Genomic DNA, 16,813 nt, shown 5'->3' with positions numbered 1-16,813 from the left:
GCGATTCGGTTCGTATGGTTGAAGTCGTGGCAGATACCTCCCTTGTGTGTGCCGACCAGAGCGGCTCGTGTAAGCAGAGGAGCTTGGTGGTAATTGCCATAAGGGTAAACGAATGCCGCATCAAAGGTCTATGTGCAGTCCCTGGATCGTCAAAAAGGGGCATTTACCTTTATACAACTAACGGTGACGAATGAAGTCTACGCAATGTCCTTGGCACACTATTAAGCTACGAGAGCTCCAAGCCATAAGAAGAGTTTTCATGTTGGCATCGTAAAAGAAATTATGTAGCGATGGGAAGCAGTCAACCCGCCGACCCTGAACTGTGTTAATCCGTGACTTAGCATGAGCCTTTTATCATCATCATCATCAAGAACTCGATCATGTAGAGATGAAGTTGCATTGCAGCTGCTCGTGCATTTACAATATCCCTTATGAAGAACATGTCAAGGAGCAGAGACGAAGAGCGTCAGCCAAGCCAAATGACGACGCCGGTTGTGGCTGATGCGTCGATTTTTGGCGGGCGCCGCTCGGAGGTACCTGTTCTAAGCTGTGGCCACATGCGGGACGCTTCCAGGTACCCATTACCGGGGGGGAGATACTTGCTCTGTCATACAATACGCCACGGTACGGAAAGTCTGGGACTGCAACTTAGTGTACCCTATACCCCACGTTCGTATGGCGACTGGCCCGCACTGGTACCTCCCGCTAAACACGGGCTCCAGGCGAGGTCGCATTAATTAGCAGTCGTGGCGCCCTCAATAGGTAGGCCAACTGCCCAGCCAAACAAAGCAGCTGACCTCAACTCTTCGCCTACATCACCAGGTATCGCCAGCCTCGCCCTCCCGCAAATCACACAAAAGCCGGGCTACTTCGACTGTCATCCACCCAAGCTTCCAAAAAGACTGGCTTTACATCTTCAAGCCGAAAAGCGTCTTGGAACCCGGTCATACGAGAATGCTTTGTGCTGCCTCAGCCCCTCCTCAGGGCCCCAGAAAGCCGCTGTCATAGGAGCCGTGCTGGTCTCTTTGTCGCGCCTCTCGATGCTTGCCTCCCTGAGATGACAAGACCTCCATCAGATCCGATCTGTGCGCCCCGCTGACGCCTTTTGCTTCCACGAAACGGACGAGACCGCCGCCGGAGCAGCGCCATCCAACCGACGCGGGCAGCTGTCCGTCCACCCACTTCCCCCTCCTAGCCGACCTCTCGACCTCTCCACCACCGACCCTGCATCGATGACAACCGCGGACCCGATCGATAGCGCGAGGAATCATATGGCCGTCAATGCCAGGCACAGCATGCCGCCCTCGGGCTACGATGGCAGAAACGGCGGCTATGCTCCTCCTCCCGGTGCCACCGCGCCCCTGCCGCACATCGACGACATGGTGGCTTTTCCCGACGATATCAACCGGAACCAGCCCATGAAGCATCTGCTCGACATGGCCGAAACAACGCTGGCAAAGTCCGAGATGGGCCGCGACTTTGGGAAGCCTGCCCTCGCTTTCAGGGACTATGTCAAGGCGTCCATCATCACCGTCCAGATCATTCCCTCCCACAGCGACTATGTCGAGCTTAAAAACAGCCGCGCGGACTGGAATCGAAGGCATCAAACCCTCTTGAAACGGATAGCCCAGCAGAGTGACGTGTACGAAAAGATCAAGCGTGACATCATTGCAGATAACGAGAGGACCGGTGTGAAACCGACTGTTGCTGCCTCGGCCCAGCAGAAAGCCGGCGCAAACGCTCTCCACTCGGCGCAGACGACATCAGTCATGAATAATACCCCCTCAGCCGAACCTCATACAAATGGCTCTCCTGGAAGATCCAAGCCCGCTGTGCACCCCAAGCCGCAATCGCTGACGGGCCATGCTGTCAAGCCAGGCCATGCCCGTGCTGCCTCCGCCGCGTCAGCTACCTCATCGACCCAAGCCATGTCAGATCTTGCGGCACGATTCGCGAATCTACGGGGCCCCCAACCTTCGCCAGGACAGGACCCTCGCATCAAGACGCACCAGATTGTTCCTACGCCAACCAAGCCTGCTGGGCCTCGGGATATGCCCCCTCCTCGTCCCAAGGTGTCCCTAGACAGTGCAATTCCAGCGCTGCCAAAGATGCCCGATGCAATTTACAGCCCTGCGCGGGGCAGCATATCTGGAGATCCTGCCCGCCTTCCTCCCACCACGCCACGGGGGAATTATAGCCGAGCAGGGTCCATCGTATCTGTCAACAGCGGGACAAGCACACCGTTACCACAGCAGGGCACTGACTACTTTTCGTCCCGATCAAGAAGTCACTCCAGGAACGGAAGAGTTGACAGTCCACAACCGCCACCAGAGAGTAGCTTCAAGATTCCAGAAGGAGACCGGATCACGCCAGAAGAGCTGTTTGAGGCCATGAAAGCAAAGGGCTTTTCGGTTCTTATTATAGACGTCCGTGCTCGCGAGGACTTTGACGAAGGCCACATCATGTCCTCCTCCACCATCTGCATCGATCCCAACATCCTGACCAGGCCAAATATTTCCGCTGACGAGATTGCTGAAAGCCTTGTTCTGTCGCCGAGTCAAGAGCAAACGCAGTTTGAAAGGCGAGCCAGTTACGACCTGGTTGTATTCTATGACCAGGACTCGGAGAGGATACCCTCCTCGCTGTGGAGCACGGAAGACACCGCGCTGTCGTCCCTCCACCGCGCTCTGGTACACCTCAGCTATGGCTCCGAGCTTCGAAACGCCCCGAAGCTACTCAAGGGAGGCTTGGATGCATGGGTCGATCTCATGGGCTCGGCTTCTCTGCAGTCGACGGCGCCGCCCAACCCCAAGAAAATCTCTCTGGTGCGGCAGGGCCCCTTTCAGCGGCGGCCCTCTCAATATCTGGGTAAGCCACTAAGACCTGATATAGTCAAGGTCTGGCAGCAAGCCGTGGAAATCGAAGCAAAAGAGACGGAGAACGCCACAGAACAAGCTTTCCACCGTTCAACAGAGTCTTTCTTGAGAAGGTTCCCGTCTTTGTCCCTGCAAGAGTCAATGACCTCGCCGGCCATTGCTCAACAAAGGGCCCCGGGCTATGCCGCCCCCTCGCACCAGGTTGAAATATATAACGATCTTCCCTCTCCTCCCACAAGACCAGCCCCGGCATTGCCACGATCAAGTTATAGCAGTCTGTCCCAGACAGTCGATGACCACGACATGTACTACGAGCGCGTCCCGACGGCTACCGCCGTCTCACCCCTTGAGAAGACCTACTACACCGGCCTCAACAACCCCCATAATTGGTGCTATGCGAACAGCATCCTTCAATCATTGCTCGCATCGCCCTTTTTCGGGAGGTTGCTGGCCCTCTCGGAGTGGTCTGAGAGGTACCAAGTGCCGCGGAAGGATGGCGAGAAGATTGAGCAGCCGCAGCTGATGACGAAGATAATATCCAATCTGTTTCAGTGGATGGCAATGGGCAAGTTTCAGACTTTGAAAGCCTCGACGCTGATGGTACGCCGACTTGTCCCCTATTCTACCTTGGCATGCCTATCAAGGTTTGCTTTCCGTCATCCATGTCCATTGCTGACCTTGTCTCTGCTATAGAGCTACTCCTTCAATCTCTGCCGTAACAGTCCCACCGTCCCCCAGTTCGGCGGCACTGGGCAACAGGACGCTCAGGAATTCATGTCGTTTTTGTTCGACTACCTCCATGACGAAACCAACACCCGCCGCAATGTCAAGGGCAGTATCCCACAGCCGAGCACGACGCCTCACGCGCGCTTGCAGGCTGCTGTCGAGTACTGGACCAACTATCGAGAGCTGAACCAATCCATCGTTGACGACTACTGGCGGGGCCTCGAACTCTCGACAGTCGACTGCCAACGATGCCACAAGCAGACGCACACATTTTCGACATTTGACCTGGTCTTTGCCCCCGTCGGCAACAATCGGGCTATTACTCTCGAGGACTCGTTCCGGGAGCACAATGTGGTCAACAAGCTCGACAACTTTGCATGCGATACATGCAAAAGGAACACCCAGGCGATGCAAACCACCTGCTTCGCCCGCATGCCGCCGCTGCTGTGCTTGAGTTTCCGCAGATTTGACTTTGACAAGTCCGTGGGGGACATCAGGAAGAACACGGGCAGGGTCACCTGGGACTTCAACGAGGTCGACCTGACTCCGTTCTTCATGCGGACAAGCGAGGGCTCGAGCGATAGAGCGTTTTCGGGGCCATTCAAGTACGAGTGCTACGCCGTCATCGTCCACAGCGGCGGCAGGACAGACAACGGACACTACTACGCCTACGTGCGGGACTCGAGCACGCACGATCCATACGCCTGGTTCCGCTGCGAGGACGAGATGGTGACCAAGGTGCGCATTGGCACGGGCGACGCCACCGACTACAAGGAGCAAGTGTTCAAGTCCGGCAAGGACACGGTTCCGTATCTGGCCTTTTTCAGAAGGAAGGATAATTGAACAAACATCGGACCAGTCAACATCACAAAGTTGACAACCACGACAAAGCATTGTCTGAAACATTCATCTTTGTCCTGTTTCACGAAGCAGTTCAGTCCCGTCTATACCTTGTAATGTGTATGAATGATGAACAGTGGGAGAGGGGGCGCAAAAGTAGAGAGAGACCGCTTAGAAAAAGAGAGAGCGACAGAAGAGAAAGACAAGAGGGGAGGGGGGGGATGGGAAATGTGGCTTTCTTTCCCTTTTCTTGCTTTGTATCCTGTTTTTCCAAATACCCAGCGAGCGTGTACATAGCCGGTTCTTTGGGAGGGGAGACACATTTATCCTTTTTCTTCTTTGAATTGACTCTCCTATGGGTCTGTTCAGCTTCTTCTTCTACTACTACTACTACTACTACTATTGCTCTTGCGTTTGCGTTTGCTTTCTTGTCTCCTTTTTGCTATTCTTCTCATGTCATTTTTTGAATAGTAACAGTCGTCGTTTCTCGTGTCACGACTTTTGTATTACAGCAACGTTTTGGTTAGCGAGAGGGGGTCAAGGAGGGGGAGAAGCGCATCAATCGGCGTTCAGTTTATGTTTTTATCCCTCTTTCCTCTTGATGCAATCTGGTATCTTGATTTATATAGTCAAGTCTGCGTCTGAGCGAGCGTTTGACAGAGCATCATCGATTATATGCAGCAGATTTTGATAGATGACGCGCTCTCGAGATTGAGAGAACAGATAAGAGACTGAAAAAGCCATAGTTAAAATATAAGTGGTATAAATTCATTAAACAAAGTCCACGCCCCAGGAGCATATCAAACAAACGAGGCAAACAGTAAAATCACATCGTGCTACATGGCCCTGAATCACGACGGCGGTATCATCCTCATCGCCTCCCTCTTCCTTCATATCCATTTACACTGTAGCGATATATGCACGCCAGAAGTTGCGTCTGCACAGAGGCCCTAAGGGGCGTGCTTCAAGCACTCGTCAATCTGCTTTTTGAACGTTTCCTTGATGACTTTGCGGTTGAGCTTCTGCGTAGCAGTGACCAGGCCCTAGAAAAAAGAAAGAAAAAAAGAGTCAACATACATACAATCACTGCCAAGCTGAGGAATATGCAAACTTACACTATCAGGTGTCCACTCCGCGTCGGTAATCACAACGCCGCCTATCGTCTCCAAACCAGACAGACCAGATCGCTTGGCGACGGTTTGCAGATCCTTGAGAACGGCCGACTGAATCTTGGAATCGTGGTGCATGCTGTGCTCGTCAACGCCGAGCTCGCGCGCCTTGTCGGCCAGGACCTTCTCGTTGGGCATGATGATGGCAATGGGGCGGTTGTGCTCGGGATCGGCGTGAATCATGACGTTGGCGACCATCTGGGAGCCGCGGTAGACAGCCTCGAGCTTCTCCAGGGCAATGTACTCTCCGCCCTGCATCTTGACGAGGTTCTTGACTCGGTCAATGACGCGCAAGTGACCATCGGCATCGAACTCGCCAATGTCACCCGTCTTGAACCAACCGTCGGGAGTGAGAGCCTTGGCAGTCTCTTCCGGGTTGTTGAAGTACTCCTTCATGATGGGAAGGCCCCTCATCCAGATCTCACCCTGGGGAACCTTGGCTTCGGTAGAGTATCCGATCTCGGGGATTGACACCAGCTTCACCTCAATGGCGCCAGAGACAGGGCCAATGGAGTTGGCAGTGTACTCGAGCGGGTTGCCCAGCGCTCCGTTGGCGCAGGTCTCGGTCAGGCCGTAACCGGTCAACATGGGAGCGAGGACCAGGGAAAGGAACTGCTTCGTGCTGTCCGAGATGCCACTGGCGCCGTTCATGGTGAAGCGGAGCCGGCCTCCGGTCAGCTGTCGAACCTTGCTGAAGACGATGCTGTCAAAGACGCTGGCGAATGGGAGCTTGTTGCGGGACATGAAGCTCTTGTAGCTAAAGGCTCCCCAGAACAAGTGCTTAAGGACGGGGCTAGAAGTGTCTAGCTTGGCCATGACTCCCTTCTTGACCGTCTCCCACACCTGAGGGACACCAACCATGACGGTTGGCCGCAGCTCTCGCATGTCACCGGCGCAATGTCTCATGGACGTATCGGATAGAGTTCTGGGGTTTCCATAGCCAAGGCAGCCGCCAATGGACAAGACGAGGTTCTCGAGAGCCATTTCGAAGATATGCGCAAGCGGCAGGTAAGCAAGGACAACCTCCTTGTCGCTCACGGTCTCGCCGACAGAGGCAAGGAGGCCGGTAACTAGCAGGCAGAAAGTCAGCATTGAATTTCATGTTGCGATAGGCTTGAGGGGTACACACCTCCCGCAACGAGCGCCTCGTGGGTGATGCAGGCACCCTTGGGAAGACCAGTGGAGCCGGAGGTGTACATGATGCAGAAGACATCCGAGGGATTGCCAGGCTGAGGCTCAACCATGTTGTCGGCGCCAAGCTGGCGAAGGTCTTCCCACGTGATGACGCGGATATCAGGGTTCTCCTGCTTGAAAGCCTCAATCTCGCCTCCAGAGGTGAAGATGCACTCCTCGTTGACAATGACCGTCTTGACCTTTGATTTCCGGATGGGGCGGGCGGCCGTCTTGAGGAGGTGAGGGTCGATGTACATGGCCTCGGCATCGGTCTGAACGAGGGAGTGCTCGACGCCCTCTTCGCCGAGGGTGTCGTAGGCAGTGACAATGGAGATGGATTGGGAGGCACAGGCGTGGGACATGGAGATCCAGCTCACACTGCAAGAGGGGACGACACGTTAGCAAAAGTTTGGCCGTGGTTGGCATGTTTGCCGCCCAAGGAGGGCTTCATTGCCATGCCCTGCTGCGTGAAACCAGCCGTGCTACGGCGTCATATGGCTTACCTGGTTGTGGCAAAGAAGTGCAGCCTGGAAGCGCCGCCGTTGAGGCCCAGCTTGCGCAGGCCGGAGCCGAGCTGCAGGACGAGCGTCTCGTACTCCTTGAAGGTCATGAAGTCGAACTTGGTGAGCTCGAAGTACTGCCACTCCTTGTCGACCTCAATGACCTGGCCGTCGACGTTCTTGGGCACCTTCTTGGTCTCCTTGTGCAGCTCAATGAGCTTCCGGTGGCCGACGGCGAGGTGGTTCGGGTACTCGCGGGCGCTGCGGCGGACAATGTCGAAGACGGTGTGTACGTCATCGGCGGGCTTGGTGAGCAGGCCGTCCTTGGCTGCCGGGTGACGACGAGGGATGGTCTCGCCGGGGACCTTTTCGTAGCCGGGGGCCTCGATGGTGAAGGGCGGCTTGCGCACCTGGGTCAAGGGCATGACGCCCACAGTCCAGTCCGTCATTGTGAAGTGAGGCTGATGGTGATGCTGGTTGTGGTGGTGCGGCGGCGGGCCTGTCGGATGATGGGAGCGGGAGAAGGAGAAGGACAGAAGGGCCAGACAGGCACGAAGGAGATTAGACGAGGCAGAGGATAGCTTTGCTCGTGCCGGGGGAGTTGCAGGGGGGGGGAGAGGGGGGGAGGGTCCGGCTTCTGTGTCAGTATGTTCGAGCTAGTCAGCTCTAGCTGGTGGTGATGCAATGTGACGATGGTCGAGTCGAGACGCTGGGCCAACGCGAGAGGGAGAGGGAGAGGAGGGAAAGAAGTCGTTGTCGAGAGGAGAACCAGGCAGAGGAGATTGGGGCTGGACAAGTTGGGCGTCGAGCACTTTGTGCAGTCGAGGCAGATGCAGGGAGAGGAAGAGGAGGAGGAAGAGGAGAGGGCGAGCGAGAGAGAGAGAGAGAGAGCTTGCCTTATTAGAGACAAGCAAGGCAAGGCAAGGCGAGAGCTACTAGAGGCCGGTACGTACCGTTACGTAGCCATCCACTGCAGTCTGGGTCCAGCAGCCAAGGCTCGGGTCAACAGGAGCGCCGGTAGCTGTACCTGTACTTGTACAGGTGCATTAGCGCAGTGAGCCCCTCTGAAGCTTGACGAGCTGGCAGTTCAGGTTATGTGCTCTAGTGCGCCAACGCCCGCAACCTTACCTACGGGCTGCCAATGGAACCTACCTCTAGTATTGATCTCTCCGCCATTGATCTCTTGGGACGCGCTCCGTTGATTCAGCCTCAAGGCAGCTGCGCTATTCTCCAACTTGTACCGGTACATCCCCCAGCCCACCCCCTGTCGCATGGATGCAACGAGGCCTCGAGCTTGATTTTTGCCGGAGCTGGTGGCGCTCCGGGGGAGATTTTTGTTGGGTCCAGAAACGAAATGGCGCTAGGCTGATTTCTGCCTCGTCAAGAGTCCAGCTCTCATTGATCTTCTTCTTTTCCCTCCATCATCGAAACCGTAGGGATTCTGTTGGCGTAGATATGTACCTTATGAACATTTATCTGTAGATAATAAGTACCAACAACGGCTTCGAATGGGAGAAACGAGCTCATCTCAGCCAGCGTGGCTTTTTTCAAGGCACCAGGACGGGACCTGAGGCCACTATCAGCATGACATACTAAACTCTGTGTCCTCCTGTCTGTGCCTTGTAGAAACCAATCCACCGGCACGTTAACCAACAACAGCCCGTAGACGCTCTACATGCAGTACATGTAAGCAGCAGAAAGCTTCTATCTGGCTGACTAAAGCTAAATTCTGCGGGCTCTACGCATTGATGCCGCAGCGTACATTTACAGAGGTAGGTAAGGTAGTCTGTATACCTTATGCACTCACTGAAACACGCACCAGAAACTGCAGGCATCAATGACATGTCATCGCTGCGTCGAAGCAATATCCAGCATGATAGACAAGGTATTTGGCATATCTATCTGCTCGAGAATCACATCACACTCGACCGAGATGCAAATGAGCTTCAGCAGCTCTGCAACTCCAATCACCCACGGCCTATGTAGTACCTGGTTACCTACCTACCCACTCAAAGACTACATAGGTACCTACCTTACATACCTTACCTTACATTCATCGCCATCAATCACACTTCATGTAAGCACCTCTCCTCCCGCCTTTCTACATCCACAGCATCCATCCCCCGTTCCTCTTCAGCCCATCAGCAATACGGCCTTTCCCCCCAGCAATTGGCCTGATCTTACATACATTTCTCTCTCTCTCTTACCCCCTCCCCTAACGCCGGTGGTTGCTGATACGCGCTTCCCGAGCAGCCGAGATCCGGACATGCCAATTCAGCCGCTCCCCGCGCCGCCCTACCTAAACAACACTTTGAAAGGAAAGCCCTTTATCACGTTCTACCCAACTGCGATGATGCCTCAGCATCTCTGGTACATGCTAGTATGTTTCGGCCCATCTCTGCTTATGGGAATGCCAAACGGATACTGCCTATACAGAAAGCATGTGCCTTGCTATCCAGGATACTACTGCCATTACAGCCCAGTTATATATATATATATATGTATATCCATCAATCATGTAAACCTATCCACTCACAAGCCCTCTTCCTTCAAAATCGAAATGACCACCTTCGGATTAGAAAGAAAGAAAGATAAAGGTACCTTTGAAATAATACCCCCCTCGGAGATTACATCCATGACCCAAACATGAACCATGTCCGTTTCGCGCATAGCCGCTGAACCCTCTAATTAACCCAGATACGAAAATACTACTCTATCTTGCATGTTTCACCTGTCCAAAGGCAACGAACCGAAGATTCAAGGCTACTCAATTCCACAGTTTACATCAAACTCCACCACAAACGCCCTTGTCAGTATTTTCATAATATACCGAGGTCTACCTTCTTTCAATCTCCGCTCAAGTTCCGATTTTCCTTGTATGATAGCTCTTTCGTCCCGTGATCATACAAGGCACGAGATACAGATCTCGAGTGCCGCGGTATACGACGTCGTCAGGGCCGACAGCGTGAAAGAAAGGGAATTGCAATACTATCCCGTAAACTACTCGAATTTACCTACACTCTACCCGCCTGCAACAATTAAAGCACATCAACACCCACAAAGTCATAGTCATAAGAAAATGTAAATGCAGTAATAAGAGACCGTCATCTGCCTTCACTACCTATACCTACAATTAAACAGGTCCTTCTTCCCCAAACGCCAAAATTCCAGCCCAGAAGCCCTTTCAAGGCCATTCCTTCAAAAAAGAGAAGAAAAGAAAAAGAGAACTTGCACAACTAGAGGGGGAACAACAGACACGTCAGGCCACAAGACCCTTGTGAACAACATCAATGCATCTATTCAAAGCACGTGAAGCCTAGTGACAGCGTCTGTCCCCCTTCCCTTGTATTGTTACTGCGGGGCGCTTGATATCATCGAAAGGAAAAAAAAAAAAAAAGGCAGGATAAGGGATAAGGGGTACGGTAACTGTCCAGCCATCATCAGAGGACCAAGGAAAAGGAACGGGGCGCTCGTTGGGCAGCTGGCCTGGGAGGCTTGGGCCGCTAAACAAGCTGCACCGGCTCAGTCTTCTCGCACGTAAACAGGTTGATGTGGTGATCGCCTCGGGCTGCGCATCCGAGGATGGGGCGGTGCGGGTGGAATGCCGTCGCCGAGATGGGGGTCCCTCGGGTCTGCTGCAGGAAGCTGGAGTACGGTTCGAGTCGAGAAAGCTCGCTGCCGTGGCTTAGGTTGAACACTTTGACGGTGTGTGCAGAAGTTCCACTGAGAGAACACAAACATGTCAGTCATGCATGATACACTGTCTGGGTCCCTCCGAACCCAAGTGGTCAGGGAGGATGTCAAGTCAAACTTACACTGAAAAGACAGGCAGATGCTCGTGCACGCTTGCCGTCCGGAGAGTGTCCCGCGTTGTCTGGAAGGAATGCAGCGCCTTATCCATGCGGATGTCCCAGACCTTGATCTTGCCATTGCGGCTGGCGCTGACCAGCTCTCGCTTCCCTCCGCGCTGCATGTGCACCGTCTTGATCCACTGGCGGTCCGTCTCGTCTTTCCACTTGCGCACCATGGACTCCTGCGGCTTCAGCCTCGTGTCAAAGACGCGGACGGCGCCGTCTCCGAATCCGGCCACAAAGATGTTGCCCGTCATCTGGTCCGATGTGAGAGACGTGACACACGAGCCAGATCGGGCCGGGATGTCCATGATGCAAGTCTCATGCCCGGCGAACCACACCCGGATGACCCGCACGTCGCCGGCGACGAGGACGCGGCCTGTCGCCTGCTGCCAGTCAAACACCATTCCGGAGTTGACGTTGCTGGGAACCATGTGTGTGAGCGCCCGCCAAGACGTCGCCAGCTCAATGTTTTGCTCCGAATCGTAGTTGCGATACACGCGTATTACGCCATCAGATGATCCAGTCATCAGAAGGCCCTGATCGTCCTCGTTGATAAACTTCATGTCGCTAATCTTGGAGCCCTCTGGATTGCCATTGGAGAACCGATTTAGACGTCCCTGCTTCTTCCAGTCCCAGACGTAGACAGTATTGGCGTCATCTGCCACGGCCAGGTGATCCTCAAATTGGTGAAAAGTCAACTTGGCAGGCTGCGCGCCATTGTTGATGATGCCCAGCTGATTGTTCCACCTGTGAGTGCCCGCAATGTGCTTGAGCGGTTGCGTTTCTCTCATAATGTTTTCGTTCCTCGCCCTTCGCCACAGCCTCTCATTGTAGTCGGTACTGCCGGGTTCATCCGCCTCAGTGTTCTTCATTTGAGGCTCACGGAAATACTCAATGGACCATTCGAGGAACTTGCTCGTGAGCGGCAGAGTTGGCTCCTTGGTCAGGTCGCGCTCTTCAAAGGTGCCCGAGACAGGCTCCCGCGCAGTGTGGTACGTCGCCGAAGGGCCCGAGTAGTCGATCTGTTCAGGGGGGGCAGCCATCCGATCGGGCGACACTTTGGCCGAGGGCGACTTTGGCGGAGCGGGGCTGTTGGGGGTGGTAGGTCTCGATTTGTCTTCGGTGGTGATGAAGGACTGGAAGAGAAGGCTGGCCGTCCGCCGCAGCAGGCCGGGAGACTGCAATGGCTGGGGGGCAAGGGTGCCGTTGGTCCTCTGCCCCAAGCTCACCGTGCTCCTGCTGCGCGTCGCCCTGTTTGCCCTCCTCTGGACCTCTGCCATCACGGCGTGGGCTGCCTCGCCGAGAGTCGAGTTGATCAAGGCATTGTGGACGTAGTCAATGACAATAGTAGCTTCCCGCTGCACCTCCGGATGAGGGTCGACGCTCAGAATCAAGGCATGCTTCCAGAAGGCCATGTAAACGGTGTTGTGGGAGAGTCCGTGGGCGGTCGGCTTGATGGTTCCGTCCCTCTGGCGGTTGTCGGGCCTGGCGTAATGCAGGCCCATCTTGTGGTCTTGGCCGTCGTCCTGGGGAGGGAATACCAGGTACTCCTTCTCCTCAAGGAGCTGCTCGTAGGCGGCAACGAGGAACTTGCTCTCGAAGCGAACGATGAAGTGGGACAGGAACACCAAGAACTCCTTGCGCACAATTGGGCTACCATCATTGCCCATGTCGAGAATTGTCCAGGCAATGGACTCCTCAATCCGCGCAACCTCCTCCGTCAGGTCAGGAATCCCGAGGAACGTGGTGAGCGCGTGGATCATGGCCGCCCGAACCTCGCAGCACGGATCCTTGGTGAGGAATGCCAGCTTGGCATATGCGTTTTCGCGAATGCCACGCCATTTGGCCTCGGGCAAGTCTTGCCACAGCTGGCTGATGCAGAGACAAGCCCACTGACGCAAGAGAGGGTTGTTGTCGTTTTGCAGGTGTGTCAGGCAGTAGCTCATGATCTCCGTCTGGTTGCAAACCATCTGGCCGTTTCGGTAGCCCTTGCACAGCATGGCGAGGATGAACGCGCACATGGCCTTGTGCTCATCGCCATTGACGACGGGCAGCGCCTCGGATGGCTTCAAAATCTGCGCAAAGTAGCTGTACCCGCTGTCCTTGATAAGATCTTGTTGGCACGAGATATCGACGGCGATGAGTCGTGCCCAGATAAAGACCATGACGGGCTTCAGTTCGGTGGCGGCAGACTGCAGCAGCTTGAGGACATACGGGAAGATGCCAATGCTGAGAGCCAGCTGCACCGACCAAGGACCCAAGTCGAGGAACCTACCCAACAATATCAGGGCCCGTACCCTGTGCTGCTGGCTCAGCAGAACCTGAAGGACGACCGGCAGTTGATCAGGCGGCTTCTGGGCCATGGCATCGCCTCTAGTGAGATAGACGTCAAAAGCAGTCAGTTGCTCGGTGAAGAAGGATGAGTTTTGGTATTCGTAGTCGATGCCTTCGTTCTCTTTGCGCTCCAGCATGGGCAGCTGTGCCAGGGCCATGTCGACGGCCAAGTCCCATGTTGCCCACAACGGGTGCTGATGGGTATCTGGCAGAGCTGGGTATGACTGAGGATGGCACCCGTACACCATCATGATTCTCTGCGCAAGAAGAAAGTTTCGAAACAAGGCCGCCACCATGAGGTCTTGGCGGAAGAACTTTCGGAACAGGTCGCGAGGCAGCGTGGTCCATGCAATGCTGTCGGTGATGGCCGTGAAGATCCAGTTCAGCTCGCCGAGAGGTGTCCGCCTCTCCTGCAGACGCCCTGGGAGCTTCTTGGCACGCTCGGGGGTGATGTTCGTCTTGAGTGGATTCTGCAAAACAAAGAACCAGAGTGCCATTTCGATCGGTGTCGTGAGGCACGATGTGAAGAGATCGGCGGGCAGCAGGGGATTGGTGGGAAGGTTCTCCTTGACCGCACACGCAGCCAAATGAATGTAGGGTCTGTAGTTGGTTTTGACATAATGGGGGTCGCGCAGTGCGGCTTCCTCCTCCTCCTCCTCGTGCTTATCAACGAAGCGGTGGTAGTTGTTGAGGATGTTGCCGGCTTCTGAACAGTCCCAGACGAAGATGGTGGGGGCCTGGAGCCACTGCTGCAGATCGTACAATGATACTGGAATATACTGAGTGTAGGTCTTGTTGAACACCCAAATCTCCCCCGACGCCGTCGGTTTGGGCACCCCGTGGCCATTGTAATGCAGCAACACACGCTCATCCTTGGCGTTGCGCCGCAGGGAGATGCAAAACTTTTTCGTCTCTTCGACCGATGGATCCAGGTACTGCTTGTAACGCGCTCGAATCGCAAGAGTCTCGTACTGGGCCTGGAGAGACTTTCCAATGTTCTCGAGAGCTTTCTGAATGGGAGGAATGGTCGGGTCGGTCCAGGCCTCCAGCTTTGCGCCCGGGTTGGTTTTGAGCTGGTCGGGAGGCTCGACTCCTATGTTTAAGCACACTGCTAGAGCCGCCGAAACCGTCTTCAGCCTGTCTCGCTGGCGCCAATCTTGGAGTTCGTACTGCACCGCCTTGGGTTTGGCGGTTGTTTCGTGCCGCTTGTCTGTGAAATACATGTACCAATTCTAAGGCCTAATGTCAGCAAGAGTCCTGGCAGAAGCGCGTAAACAGGCCCAGCAGATGGCAAATTGCATATTGCTGCAGCCGTATAGGTGTAGAAGGCGAAGGCGTTGAAGGCATTCAAGGCGATTGGGAGATCTGGGCGTAGGTAACAGAGGCTTGGAGACAACGTACATTTGCAAGCTGAGAAATGATATGCTCCGACTGATAATGGTCTTCAAAGCCATGTCTGGCGCCCCATTCGCGAATCTCGTCCTCTTCGTGATCCGACTCCTCCACCTGCCGCGGTGCGTACTCGCTCTTTGAGCGCTGCAGCACCGGCTTCGCTGGCCGGGTCGGTCGCTCGGGCTCGATGCTGTGGTCGTCCTTGGCATCGCCGTTCTTGCGGCCGGGCGCGCTCGATGGCCGCCTGTCGACGGGCTCGTTGGACTGGGAGTCGCGGTCGGAGCTGGCGGCGGACTGGACCTTGAACCTCGACGTCTCACCGCCGCTGCCGTTGCCGTTGCCGTTGCCGTTGAGGGTTGCGGCGGCGGCGGCGGCGGCGGCGGATGGGAGTGAGCCATTTGCACCAGATCGCTGCGTCATGTCGGCGGGATGGCCATGGGCCGCGGCTCGCAGGTCGTCTAGTCGCGCGGGCAACGGGGCGGGCAGAGCGTGGTGATGGTCGGGGTGCGCGGGCGTGGCTCCTGCAGGGCTGTGGGCGCGTTGCTGTAGATGCCGAGGAGGCGAGAAGTGTTCAGGTTGCTGCTGAGGCAGAGACATGAGTAGGTAGGTAGGTAAAGTAGTATTGGCGGTCGCGGTCCAAAGTGGAGCGCTACTGGGTATCGCTCTGGGTGGTTCTAAATCGTCATACTGAAGCACCCCCCATGCTAAGGTTAGTAGGTATGCTAGGATTACGGGCAGCTCGTCCGGCCTACCTGTGTATGTAATGTAACATGTATGTGCTCGGCTCAACTCAGCGGTGCGTGTGAAATGCAAACAGAGATGCTGCCCTTCGTCGGCCCGGAATCGATGCCGCGAATGGCGATGGCGGAGGTGATGGAAGTGATGGAAAGACGTGAGTTTTGGAGAAGCGTCAGGGAAAAAAAGGCAGGGTGACTCCAGGGCAGCACATGCAGCTGCTTTTTTTTTTGGCTTCCGGCGAGGCCAGCCAGCCAGCGCATACCTCGAGTATTACACCTATCAGATGGCTTATTACTCGTAATATACCTTACCAGGTTATCTACTACTACATGCTACAGGTCTTGACAACTGCGCATCACGCTCGCCAGTGCCACGGTGCAGCACCTGTTGAGAAGGCGCTCACTGGCCGCTGGGTCGTCGTACAGCCCACAGGCGTGCATCTGTGCCTCTTGGGGTTGTCACTACGGCCGCGAGTAAAGTGCAGGATTTCAGTCGGTAAGATGCCGAGTAGCACGCCTACACGCGAGGCGCCTGCACGTTTGCATTGCTACCCAAAGCCGGGCTTATCCAGTCCCTTCGGCCCAAGGTCGTCCAACAAGAGCAGCAACAGTAGCAGCCCGGATGGGATTACTGACCAGAGCTCTGTCATTGGCGTCGTGTGGCTTGATCTAGTTTCTACCTACCCGGGGACTATTGACCCAAGGCAGCAATAAGAATCATTCTCCTTCATGTGCTCACTACCATTACCATGATTTCTGAATTTGATTGTGATATGAATACTCTTCTTCAACTCATTGCCGACGCTGAAAGAGTGCGGCTTCATGTATGGGTGTGCTGGATTATGATATGCAGGGTGAGCTGGTAAGCATAGTGTCAAGTATTGAGCCCCCTCGTCATACGTCGGACGTGATGTATAGAGCAGGACGCTAAGAAGCTTAACCCGCGACAAGCCTTTCTCGCGCATGTCAACCACCAAGAACTACCAGGAAGACGCAGCTTCATGACCACGATTTCAATATACATAAGTACTCTTGATAAATCTGTCTTACGTCCTTGCCAAAGCTAACCTGGACCCTTGAACCTGGCCTAGCCGAGCAGCTCCTCCTAATTGATGTCGATATGAAGCACGTGATCTTATCTCGAGATGTCCTCGGACCCTCGTGCCGACTAATCTGGCGTTGTTCCTCTGGGGATCTAGAATCCGATGGCGA

At 55.0% G+C, this 16,813-nt stretch overlaps 3 protein-coding genes across 3 annotated transcripts; 1 reads left to right on the top strand and 2 right to left on the bottom strand.

The window, feature by feature from the left end:
* Nucleotides 1–1,355: 1,355 nt before the first annotated feature.
* TRIREDRAFT_35317 (uncharacterized protein) lies at nucleotides 1,356–4,436 on the top strand (the record flags this gene model as incomplete). Its single annotated transcript, XM_006966433.1, has 2 exons — nucleotides 1,356–3,476; nucleotides 3,570–4,436. Coding segments are annotated over 2 exons (2,988 nt in total), but the record flags the coding sequence as incomplete, so codon positions are not given.
* A 770-nt stretch (nucleotides 4,437–5,206) lies between these two features.
* Nucleotides 5,207–8,082, bottom strand: TRIREDRAFT_49489 (uncharacterized protein). Its single transcript, XM_006966479.1, has 4 exons — nucleotides 7,288–8,082; nucleotides 6,739–7,162; nucleotides 5,558–6,652; nucleotides 5,207–5,485 (listed from the first exon to the last, which is right to left on the bottom strand). Exons 1-4 carry the CDS (start codon nucleotides 7,731–7,733, stop codon nucleotides 5,393–5,395), a joined length of 2,058 nt encoding a protein of 685 aa, XP_006966541.1. The 5' UTR covers nucleotides 7,734–8,082; the 3' UTR covers nucleotides 5,207–5,392.
* A 2,705-nt stretch (nucleotides 8,083–10,787) lies between these two features.
* On the bottom strand, nucleotides 10,788–15,284 carry TRIREDRAFT_63937 (uncharacterized protein; the record flags this gene model as incomplete). The annotated part of the gene is made up of 4 exons (XM_006966478.1): nucleotides 10,788–11,007; nucleotides 11,100–12,727; nucleotides 12,914–14,704; nucleotides 14,874–15,284. The coding sequence occupies 4 exons, from the start codon at nucleotides 15,282–15,284 to the stop codon at nucleotides 10,788–10,790; spliced, it is 4,050 nt and encodes a 1,349-aa protein (XP_006966540.1).
* Between the last annotated feature and the right edge of the window lie 1,529 nt (nucleotides 15,285–16,813).

This window comes from Trichoderma reesei, assembly GCF_000167675.1.
Source record: "Trichoderma reesei QM6a unplaced genomic scaffold TRIREscaffold_13, whole genome shotgun sequence".
In the NCBI taxonomy this organism is placed as follows: Eukaryota; Fungi; Ascomycota; class Sordariomycetes; order Hypocreales; family Hypocreaceae; genus Trichoderma; species Trichoderma reesei.
This window is presented reverse-complemented; position numbering and strand designations above follow the sequence as displayed.